Consider the following 13,380-nt stretch of genomic DNA (forward strand, 5'->3'; position numbering starts at 1 on the left):
ACACACTATTATTCTATATATACATATAATATAAATGAATAAAAGGGTACCTACACACATACACACACATAACACACACACACACATATTTACAACCACTATACTAAATATACTAATAGATAAAATAACGTGTCTCCTACATAATATTAAAGCAAACCAATAGCCATAAAATGTCATTTCTATATGACAGAGGAAAATAGACAATTGTCAGATTGAATTATAACTAAATATGTTCAGCTCTCACCGCCCCAGTAATCCATATTTAATAGTTTATCTTGACCATAAAATCCCATTTGTGATGCTGGTATAAATTGCGTGGTATTTTTTTTTTCTTTCATAAATATTAATTAGGCTGAATGAAAGTTTATAACCACGTGTACGAATGTATTTACTCCCTTTTTCCCCCTGGTTTGATTCATTTGCAATCCCCAGAGCTTTAAATCAATCAGGTCACAAGATGGAAGCGGTCATAAAGCATCTCTGGGGATTATAATCAATTTATTTATATGGCCACTTAAAGCTTGATGTTGTAAAAGGCGATGCAATGTGGCACTAAAAGTAAAGTGTCTCTAATATATCAAAAAAAAAAAAAAAAAGCATGAGAGTGGCATGCAAAGGAGAGAGAGAGAGACTGGTACTGACCTGTGTGAGTCCTTTTGTGGATTTTCAGGTTTTCTGACCTGGCAAAGACTTTCCCACAGCCAGGGAAGGGGCATGGGAAGGGTTTTTCCCCTGTGTGGACTCTGATGTGGTTGACCAGTTTGTATTTGGCTTTGAAAGGCTTGCCTTCCCTGGCACACTCTTCCCAGAAGCAGATGTGGCTGGACTGCTCGGGTCCTCCAACGTGCTCCACGGTGACATGGGTGACCAGCTCGTGCATGGTGCTGAAAGTTTTGGAGCAATGTTTTTTGGGCAGCTCCTCTTCTTCTATCCACTTACAGATGAGTTCTTGTTTGATCGCCTGCCTCATGTATCGGAAGAAGGCTCCTGGTCCGTGGTGAGGAGCTAGGTTCATGTTCAGGTGGTTCATGCCAGCGTAGCCTTGAAGAGAAGCGGAGGAGAAAGGATCTGTCCTAGACACTGATTGAGTGAAATGATCAGACCTGCTGCTGTACATATCTCCAGGTAGCCCCAATCTTATCTGTCCGTTTAGAGGCTGGCCACCTGGGGTTGCATGGGAATGCTGCTCATGATGAGGTCCAGAGAAGTAGGGATGGTTTCCAGGCTCCGCGTGGTGGCCATGCTGCCCAGGGTAGCTACCTGTCGTTGAGACAAACATGCCATGGTGAGAGGTTGCTGCAGAGTGTTGATCACTCAGCCCTGGCATCACTTGAACTGTCAGATCCCTGCCTATTAGAAAGTCCCTACCTGCAGGGATAGACTGAGCTGTGTAGGAGACAGCAGCTGCTGAGGGAGCCGGGACAAATGCTCCTGGTGGACTGGAGGCAGCCTCAGCCTGGCCTGCCATATGATGGTGGTGCTGGTGGTGGTGGTGATGGTGGTGGTGGTTATGGGCAGGGCTGAGTTTGAGGGCCGCTGGATGGTGCCCCATGTGTTCTGGCCGGAATGCAGGACTTGGCCCTAGGCGAGAATCAGCAGCATACTCCCCAGGGTGCACATGAGCCATTGAGTGGGAATGACCCACGTACCCCGGGAAGCCTGTCATAGTCTGAGGGGGGTGGTGGTGGTGATGATGATGATGAGCCCCTGCCAAGTCTACTATTCTCAGCGCCGGGTTCCGTTTGGAGAATGCAGGGTCCATCACTGTGTTCCCCCCAAAGCCTCCACACTTATTGCAGCTAATTCTACAATCACCTGTCTGTGGGAAAAGAATAAAATAAAAACTTTTTTTTTTCCCAAAAGTTTTTTCAAGTTTTTTTTTTTTTTTTTTCTTTTATGTCTAAGTGGAATCCCCTACGCTTGAGAAGCAGCAGCAGGAAGCATTGAGGCACTGAATAGAGATTCACAGACACTGCTACTGCCCAGAGAGCTCAACAATAACCGCTCTCTATGATTGGCTATCTCCACATGATTGACGTCACCACTGACAGGTCCTGCTGGAGACTGAATGGATTAAGGAGGGGGTGTGGGGGGACTCAGCACTGCGCCTGCGCACAGCTGGGCACCATGCCTTGCTCCCCCCTCTCACAAACAACACTGTTGCCTGGTGTTTTCAGACACGCTTTTTCTTTTTTCTTTCTTTTTTTTTTTTTTTATTGTTCAAACAGACCAAAATTTGAAAGATAAAAACGTAAATGATTATTATTTTTTTTTTTTACTATACACAACAAAGATTTTTTATTTTTGCTAATGTACATTTTAAGGATATGTGCCAATTCTGTGTGAATGCCAAGGCTATTGTTTGATGTGGCTTACTAATAGTACAACTGTTATTTTTTGTAACAGTTATTAGGCTGTAGTTTCCAAAATATGGAAGTATGCATATATCTTCAGTTGTATATATTTTACTATTTTAGTAACAAGTGAAATAATTTGCATGCAGGTTCTTTTTAATAGGAGGTACTAGATGGAGATAGTGGAGCGGTGTTTAGTTTATCATTTGCAGCAGAAAAAATAAAAAAAATATAAATAATATATATATATATATATATATATATATATATATAATTATATATAATTATATATATATATATATATATATATATATATATATATAATTATATATAATTATATATATATATATATATATATATATATATATATATATATTTTTTTTATTATTTAATACAGAATATATATATATATTTTTTTTTATTTAATAGAGAATATATATATATATATAAAGATATATATATATATATATATATATATATATATATATATATATATATATATATATATATATATTTTTTTTTGGGATACAGAATATATATATATATATATATATATATATATATATATATATATATATGTAAATGTTATATATATATATATATATATATATATATATATATATATATATATATATATATATATAAAACTAATAGTACCGATGTACTATACTGACATCTGATATTTGCAAACTATTGATCATTAAAAAAAAAAAGTTGTGTTGAGATTACACATTTCAGTACATTTTACTGGACCCTCTCAGCTGTCACTGCTTACCTAGACGATATATTTCAGAACACACAAAACATATTTATATCGTTACCTTTTCTACAATAAAAGGGTCAGAATATATTGCACAAACAAAAAATTCCCATCCATAAGATTTTAAGATCCTGACTAAGATCCTGACTATAGAAAGATGTATGTGTATGTCTCTGTAGAATATACAAACTCGGGTTCTCCTTTAAATTGGGCACATTAGACAGGCTGCATGTATTTACTATTTTATTTATTTAAGAAAATATGTTATAAGCCCCTCTTGTAGAGGTATTGAAGTTACAAATTATTGTTGTTTTAGGAGCGATCAAACTACATACGCACCAATTGAAAGTGCCTATCAATTTATCTATCTATCTATCTATCTATCTATCTATATATATTATTTCTGCAAAAGTGTTTATTTTGTATTCATTTGCGTCTGAATTGTTGGATAAACCTCAAGCATTAGATACGGCCTCTGCATCATTCTTACACAAAATGTAATATACCTACCTATTTCTTGGCTTGAAATGGAAATATAGAAGTAAATAGGCCAACAAATACCCCTTTCCTTTGAGCTTAGAATTGTACAATATTGACAGATCGATATTCAGATACATAGCTAACAGGAAATGTTGACACCACGTAATTGATCAATACCAATAGCTGCATATAAGATAACGTTCTGCTGACGAATTCATTTCAGATTTTCCATCAGGGGTAAATAAAAAGGAATAGTAGGAGTTGCAATTTAGCAATGGTATTTCTTCATTTGAAAGTGTCATTTGTATTTACAGTTCACATGTTTCTCTGAGACATTAGAAATATATAGAATAGCACACACAAGAACAGTAGTGAGATCCAGAACAGCTTCTCCTCTTTATTGGAATGAAAAATAGGAAAGATGGCATGTTACATTTTTACATGGTGTAGATGCAAAATATAAAAGATTCAAATTCTTAGCAGTGGTAACTTCGAAGCCTGGAAATCAGTGTTAAGTCAACTTTGTCGAGGTAACTTGTAGATTCAGCATGCGGACGGATATCTTGCCTAATTATAATGTGGCCTGCTGCAAGCCTGGGGATTTCATAGATCGGTCTGTGCATGGGCCAGGGCCTCTTCTATGTGACTGCTCAGTGGAGACACAAAACATCTGGGCTAGTAGTCTGTTCTCTCATAGAAAATGCGTGAGATTTTTATTAACAGCAACACATCAACACGATTTGGAAACATCATACAAATATATAATGTAATATCAAAAACATAAAGCAGATTTCTGGCCTTGGCGTCACCCCACTAATAATACTTCATACTGGGCTGCTACACACACTCACACGCACACACACACACATTTTTCCATATCAGTGTTTGTTGTCTATGTATGCAACATACTTTATATCTATGTTGCACATCCACATAGCATATATTGCACATATACCATAAGCGATAAGTGTTTTCCAGCATTAATAAACTTATTTAAAGCTGTAGTAAAGTAAAGTGAGCAACTCGAATAGCAACCCCAGCTATTGAACAAGCAAAAATATCAATCTATCTATCTATCTATCTATATATCTATCTATATATATATATATATATATATATATATATATATATATATATATATATAGAGAGAGAGAGAGAGAGAGAGATAGATATTTTTGCTTGTTCAATAGCTGGGGTTGCTATTCGAGTTGCCTACTTAATGTACTTTACTACAGCTTTAAATAAGTTGATATCTGTATGAGTGCATATCTAATGTAATAGAGTACAGTGTGAGGCATACATGGCAATACAATTTGAAGTGCTCTGAATAACCTAGGTCTCAGCACGTTGTGTTTGCGGCACTCAGCTGTGTTTTGCGCTCTAATTGCGTTAGTGGCGCTAAGTTAGACACCTAGGGAGTAGTAGGTGAGCGATCAGTCCTCCTTAGCCCAGGGTTTGGTGACAGATCAGCTTTCAGATTAAGGTATATCTGTCAAATGAGGCGTCAGTCACCACCAGCCACTGCTCAGGGCTCATTGTGCAGAGACCTGGTAGCCACCACATTGTGAAAGCATGGTATCCCTAGTAAGGATGATACATATCATGTAAACCCCATCAGCAAGATCAAAGTGTTCTTTTTTAATAAGATCCAATACATGTCAAACCTCATTCCAATCAAATCGTCCGTAAATGAATTCCAGATGAATATGTCATAGAGTAATGTGACAATGCAGTCAAACAGGGTCAGGGGTGGATGTTACAATGAGAGAGCCGTCAAATATTAATTCTAGGAGCTCCAAATGAATGACCAGCGAGCAGGATTAAGCACATTCTAGTGGCGGGGTGTTATGTCAGTGATTTGTGTTGGTTGCAAGTTAACTGGCAAACAAAGCTCCAGAAATATATGGTCCCCTCTGATCCTCCACCAGGGCATATTTTAAACTTACTTGGGATCTTCATTATGTCCTAATATTTTCCTGCCTGCTAGGGGGATGCAGCAAGCCATCCTGTGTTACTCTGAGCAATGCTATGAGAGCTGGTGCAGAGTCCATCCTGGAAAATTGAAACAGATTTGGATGTTTTAATAAGTAATACAGCAAGTCCATTTCCTCTGACTGTTTAATAATGCACGTTTTATTGGATCTGGATGTACTTTGCCAAATCTAAATGGTATGGCACACATTTGAAGCATGACCAGTCTCTGCATGCAGATTTCCCAGAAGGATTTCTGACTATGATTTTCAATGTACTGGTCATGTTTCCACTTACTGATGGCACACAGCTAGGGATTCCTGCTCGCATTCCTTTGGATTTTGTGCTCTTCTTAGTACAAGGCTCGACTGTAAACCTGGTTACAAGGCACGCAGTCTACTCACTTACAACTGATGTACTTTACATACACACACCATGCAAGACAGTTATTCTACATTTACATTAAACTCATTTGCACTGTATCCATATTGCTGATATGCTAATGTTGTTACATATAGGATATCAAATACACACACACATCAAACAAAACAGATATTCTACATTTACATTAAACTAATTTGCACTGTATCCATATTGCTGATAGACTAATGTTGTATATAGGATATCAAATCTACACACACCATAAAAGACAGTTATTTTACATTTAAACTCATTTGCACTGTATCCATATTGCTCATATGCTAATATTTTATATATGATATCAAATACACACACACCATAAGAGACAGACATTCTACATTTCCATTAAACTCATTTGCACTGTAGCCATATTGCTCATATGCTAATGTTGTATATAGGATATCAAATGCACACGCATCATTAAAGACAGATATTCTACATTGATATATATATTTTTTTAAATGCACTGTATTCAGATTGCTGATATGCAATTTTTTTTTTATACAGGATATCAAATGCGCAGACACAAGCTAAAGAAAGAATGTATTCCTCACTGGTATTAAATGAATGTGCTCAACACTTTCTTTTAGAATATTACTTTTTTGTGTATCACATAGTAAACACATATATATCACACACGCCACGTCAGTGATATATAAATATTTATCTATATATGTATATCTCTCCCATCCCTTTGCCTTTACTATACATAGATAGACAGACAGACAGACAGACAGATAGACAGACAGACAGACAGACAGACAGACAGACAGATAGACAGATAGATAGATAGATAGATAGATAGATAGATAGATAGATAGAAGTAAGTATATATATATATATATATATATATATATATATATATATATATATATGTATATATATATATATATATATATATATATATATATATATATATATATGTATATATATATATATATATATATATATATATATATATATATATATATATATATATATATATATATATATATATATATATATATATATATATTTATTCATTTTCCCAACTGTATAGTAAAGCAAAGGGATGGACCTAGGGAAAACATACATTTTAACTAAAATTTACTAAAGATGAGAATGTTTACACAATAAATGTGATTTCACTTTAATTAGCCAATCATATGTAAAACATATCCCTCTTCGCTTCTTTTACCTGCACATGATTAGATAATTGAAGTCAACATTCACATAATTCATTGTGTAAATTTCCCCAACTCCTTTAGTAAACCAGACACGAGTCTATACATGAAAACCTATCCCATGTAATAGTACCAAGTCTATAAATAATAACACTACTGAGGTCCGTATCTGTTCTTGCATATAGATCCATATGTCAGTTCATTTTCCAGTAGCAATATTTGTGTTGCGTTTTAAATGGAGCATTTGTTGTCGAACTGCATTTTGTAGAGTTGAACTTGCGCTGTGCTTTGTGTCCAATTCTAAAACGCATCATTTGGTCTACATATGTTTGAAATATTCAGTGGCGTGAATAGAGCGAGAACGGGTCATAGAACTGGGAATTGACGATGTATGCTATTTCCTTTACAGAAGTTTGGGGAATATGAGATTAAGGGAAGGAAAATAAAGAAAGAAAGAAAGAAAGAAAGAAAGAAAGAAAGAAAGAAAGAAAGAAAGAAAGAAAGAAAGAAAGAAAGAAAGAAAGAAAGAAAGAAAGAAAGAAAGATAAAACACATGCCTAACCATATATGCCATATCAGCTATCTATATATAAAAAATAAATAAAGAAAGAAAGAAATAAGGATAAAAAACATGCCTAACCATATGTGCCATATCAGCTATCTATATATGAGAAAGAAAGAAAGAAAGAAAGAAAGAAAGAAAGAAAGAAAGAAAGAAAGAAAGAAAACAAAACACATGCCTAACTATATGTGTGATATCAGCTATCTAGAAAGAAAGAAAGAAAGATAATAAAACACATACCCAACCATATGTGCCTAGCAGCTATCTATATATATATATAGTACTGTACTTTTTTTTCGGACTTCAAAAGACATCAATGCGAAGTAAATGAATGGAAAAGTGTTCTTATAGGGAACAAGTTGCTGCTGTTGACACTTTTGGACGTGTCTCATATAACAGCACCTGGATAAACTTGTGGCAATGTTTGGTCAGACAAGGCAGGTCCATATGTAAGTGTGAAGACAGGCTAATGATGGGGCAAACCTTCTGTCCTATGACTGTACATAAAGCATCTCTCTATTCACTGGACACAAAAATCAAAACGCTTGCTAGCTTTTCTTCTTTACTTCTCCATCCTCTGGACTCACCATGTGCACATGTGGTTGGTCTGGGGTCAGGGGTCAAACTTTAAGGCATTTCAAAAGTCGGTGACTTCAATAGATGTATCCTTCAACACTATCTAGAGGCAGTAACTACATTTCCAGCAACAGAAAATACAAATAATAAAAAAAAAAGGCAAGGAAGGGCCTTATGTTCTGCGTGTCTCTTTAACAACAAAAGGCAGCAGCACACACACAAGTCTAGATTGCAGAGATCATTAACTTCGCACTTCTTGGCACTCATCATCATCTTGCTTGTACTTTGCCCTAAAAAAAAAGATTGCAAACCCAAATGTATCTGCTAATTTGGCATTATTTCGCATTAGAGCGGAGAACAATCAGATCCTCCCCCATTATGGAGAATAAAACAATCGCAGACTTAATTAAATCTGATAAGCTCCTTTAAAGCTCTCCTTGCCTTCACCAGTATCTGTCTAGCTGGATGTGACCTGTTTGCCCTCCATAAATACATGAAATCATGTGTCTTGTCATCCCCCATAGGTGGAGATGGAAGAGAACCCTTGTGTCAATGCATCATATATAGACTTTGGAAACTCAGCAAACAAGTGTAAAACGTATTAATCAGTGCGGACAATGGAGCTGGTAATTAAATATAAAAGCCAATGAATTGATTCCTTTTTTTTTTTTCTCCCTTCCATTCTAATTTTCCATCCCCAGGCAATGCTAAGATGAGGGAATCTTTTCAAAGCTGTAACGGAAGCTTGTTTTTCCCATTCCCACAGCCCATTGGCATGGAAATAGAGTCCCCTAACCTATTCTCACCTTAGATATTCTTTTTCTGACTGATTATTGCTATTAAAGGCTGACACAAAAGATTTTTTGAACAAACATTCCATGTGAAAGGCTATCTGTAATAGCTGGCCCATCTACATGAGAGGGGATGGAAATGGGGCTGGTCAGGGCTAGGCTATGTACAGAGAGCTGGCCTCACCACTGCTAGCCCCCAGCATGTCTTACCGTGCCTACTCCTCCACCTGTTGCCAAAAGGCCTTCAGATCTTCCCAGGACTTGAGGGGTGACACCAGCACCCTTTGCTGCTCCTCCATGCTGTCATCCTTCATTTCTTCCTTTTCTGGCTTTCTGAAATCAGTTAGGAGAAATCATGATGAGGCAGAAATGAGCCGTCAGGATGATATTTTAATGGCTTATATTGTCACGTTGGTGCATGTGGCTTTGAACTAGCACAGCTCTCCTTCCCTGCAGAGAGCGCCGCAAATCCCACTTGAGAACTTCTGCAACTTTTTTTTCCCTCTCTACTGTAAGTTTAGACACATTCCCTAAATATCCATTAACCGACCTGCATTGTAATGGAGCTCCACACCTCTCCTGATCAATCAGGGGACGTACATATGGACATCTGCTTGGATGTCAATAGTACTATGAGCAACTCATATGTATGGGGATGACTGTGCACATATAGGTGAATAACTGTCTGCATGTGTGTACTTATGTGTGTGTGCATTAAGAACACACACATACACATGTGTATATATATATATATATATATATATATATATATATATATATATATATATAGCGATAGAGAGAGAAACTGTATACATATATGTATGTAAATTTGTGTTTGCATGTGTATACATTTGTGTCTGTATATGATGTCATTTACATATATATGTGAATGACTGTCTGCATGTGCAGACATACATGCGTGTGTATTATTGCCCTGAATTACTGTGCACATTTACACCATATATATGTGAATGCCTGTTTGCATGTATATATATATATATATATATATATATATATATATATATATATATATATATATAGTGTGTGTGTGTGTGTGTGTGTGTGTGTGTGTTTAATGAACCTTTACATGTATATGTGAATATTTGAACGACTGTTTGCATGTGTATACATATGTGTGTGTTATATGGGTATTTACATATATTTACATATATATGTAAATTACTGTTTGCATGTATGTATGTATGTATATATATATATATATATATATATATATATATATATATATATATATATGACGGATACATATGTGTGTGTTATTTGGGTATTTACATATATATGCGGATGTCTGTTTACATGTGTATACATATATATGCGTTTGTGTTTTTATGGACCTATACACATATATGTGAATGCCTGTTTGCATGTGTGTACATGTGTGTGTGTTTATGTACCTTTAGATATATATGTGAACGATTGTTTGCATGTCTACACATATGTGTGTGTATTATGGGTATTTACATATGAATGTCTGTATGCATATGTCTACATATATGTGTGTGTGTGTGTGTGTGTTTTATGGACCTTTACACACACACACATATATATGTGTGTGTTTGTGAATGTCTATTTGCATGTGTATACACATATACATATGTGTGTGTATTATGGATATTTATGATATATTTGAATGACTATTTGCATATATATATATATATATTACAAATAAAGAGGCTGAGAGTGTGCCACCCCATTCTCCTGGCAGTGTACCCAGTATGCGATGTATACATGGTGTGTACCGTTCTCTGTTCCATCCCGGTATGGCAGGCAGAATATCCAGTGAGCAGGAATGCTGATCTCCGCCGCCCTGGAATGTGGCTTCTCATCACTGGCTTTTATGAATAGGATATGTTAAGTGAGACCATTTCTATTTTAATTAAAGTGCTACCTGCCCTGCACTGTTTACAAAGTATTCCTTTTGAAAAGACGGCCTAAAGTTTCTTTGTGAATGAGGAGTGAGAGTTTGGAGTTTAGATACTGCTGCTGCAAAGATTCATTGAGGCAGCTAACAAAGGCTAAATGGAATGATTCCGATCCTGCTTCAGCTTTTTTAGGCTTCTATTACTAGAAAATAATTACAGCTAATGAATATGCAGAGGAGGGAAGAATGGCTGCATAAAAAAAAGGCTAGGGACATTTTGCAATGCTCAAATACAAGGTGCTGCCAGGGACATTCTACATTTTAAAAAGTCCTGCCAGGGCTACTCTACATTAGTCAGATAAAGAGCCCTGTCATGGACATTCTACAATTATTAGATAAAACGTCCTGCCAGGGACATTCTACCATAGTCAAATAAAGAGTACTGCCAGGGACACTCTTCAATATTTAGAATAAGAGTGCTGCCAGGGACATTCAACAATATTCAGATAAAAAAATCTTGCCAGGGATACTCTACATTAGTCAGATAAAGAGTCCTGCCAGGGACACCCTGCAATTGTCAAATGCTGTCAAATACAATAGTCAAATAATGCCAAGGGCATACTACAACAGTCACATAAAAATCCCTGCCGGGGAAGTTCTGCAAAATTCAGACAAAAAGCTCCACCAGAAACATTTTTCAATAGTCAGAATGAAGTATACAGCCTGGGATGTGCTACAATAGTCAGATAAAGGGTTCTACAAGTGATATTCTGCAATGTCTAAATAAAATTGTCTGACATTCTGCAATATTCAGATACAAAGTTCTGCCAGGGACAATAATCAGATAAGATGCCCTGCAATAGATATTCTGCAGTGTTTGGATAAAAAAAGGGCTGCCAGGGACATTCTACAATATTCAGAATAAGGATATTCCTAAGGGACGTTCTACAATGTTTTAAAAAAACAGTAGTGCCAGGGACATTCTACAATATTCAGATAGAAAGTCTTTAGGGGTTTTCTGCAAGATTCAGATAAAAAGTATTACCAGGGTCACTCTTTTGTAGTCAGATAAAAGTCTACTAGGGGCACTGGAAGCCTGGATGCCTATGGCAGCCTCCAAGTCTACTTTCCAGCCTAGTCTGGGCTAATGCAAAGTCACATATTCACACCATTGAAAAAAAAAAAAAAACACCACACTTTAATATATGGTCATGGCTTTGTACAAGAGAATATATGGTCATAGACAGGTTAATCGAGCTTTGCTGCAGCAAAACAAGCAAGTGTTGTATGTTTGCACTGAATGCAAAGGTCTGTATTTTCCAGAGCAAATCAAAGGGAGTGTTAGTCCTTTTCCTGCTCACTCATCTGAAGGTAAGTACATTTTCTCTGGCGATCAAAAACCTGGTCACTAACAAAGGCAGCCAATGCTGCTTCCACCGTCCTGGTGTGGCTAGTTGGGGAAATTTCAATAATTCTGACAAGGGTGACTGATTTGTGAACTAAAAAAAAAAAAAAAAAAACAATAATAATAAATAAATAAAATAAAAAGGTCAGGAAATTTACACTGCTCCATTTCCAATCGAGAAAAAGAGAGGACATTTTATATATATATATATATATATATATATATATATATATATATATATATATATATATATATATATATATATATATATATATATATATATAATATATAATATATAAAAAAAAAAAAAAAAATATATATATATATATATATATATATATATTCCCAAACATACATAAAATAAAATATAAAAAAGATAAAGGGAGAAGGCAAGACTGAACCAAATAAACCGACAGGAAAAAAAATAATGGCAAATGAAAAAAATAATCACAAATAAAAAAAAAAAAAAAAAAAAGCTTCTCACCCACCTGTGTTGTGATGGGTACAGAATACAAGCATTGAAAAATGGCAAGACATGGAAATGAAATCCAGAAAATTCACCTCCATGGAAATTGTAAGCATACTGATGGACTCGTATATGGAGGTTGGGAAGGTGAGAAGGAATCTCAGGACAGGAGGCAATATTGTGAAAATTAAAGGGAGTGTCGGTCTAGGATGAAAACAGCAAGAATAAGATGTGGAGAAATGAAGTAAAGGGGGTCTTGGAAGAATTTTTTTTTCCCCTCCTGTAGAATTTGGGCAGGGAGGGAAAAAATAAAAAAAAAAGTTGCTACTCCTAAAAACATTGTTTGTCATCAAGCGGTGTCAGCCTCCCTTACAATACCTGGGATTGATGAGTGGAGGCGGCCAATCAGGAGGCGTCTGGGACTCTGGGAGTCCTTAGTTGGAGAGGTAGGGGTGAAGGGGGGAGAGGGCCAGGACCAATGGGCGTTGACGTCCATCCGCACGTGACTCCGCCCCCTCCTCCCATTCATCAAGGGGGGAACGAGTCGTCCTTT

General features: G+C 36.1%; 1 protein-coding gene across 1 annotated transcript in view; it reads right to left on the minus strand.

Annotated features, from left to right (window-relative positions):
* Positions 1-2,165, minus strand: part of LOC143988571 (zinc finger protein ZIC 4-like) — a 10,567-nt gene extending 8,402 nt beyond the window's left edge. The window contains exon 1 of the mRNA XM_077488246.1: positions 643-2,165. Within this exon, the coding sequence (XP_077344372.1) occupies positions 643-1,762 (1,120 nt within the window). The 5' untranslated portion in view covers positions 1,763-2,165. The remainder of the gene's footprint in view (positions 1-642) is intronic.
* Between the last annotated feature and the right edge of the window lie 11,215 nt (positions 2,166-13,380).

Source organism: Lithobates pipiens, unplaced genomic scaffold (genome assembly GCF_037356315.1).
Source record: "Lithobates pipiens isolate NorthernLeopardFrog02 unplaced genomic scaffold, aLitPip1_a1.2 Scaffold_18, whole genome shotgun sequence".
Lineage (NCBI taxonomy): Eukaryota > Metazoa > Chordata > Amphibia > Anura > Ranidae > Lithobates > Lithobates pipiens.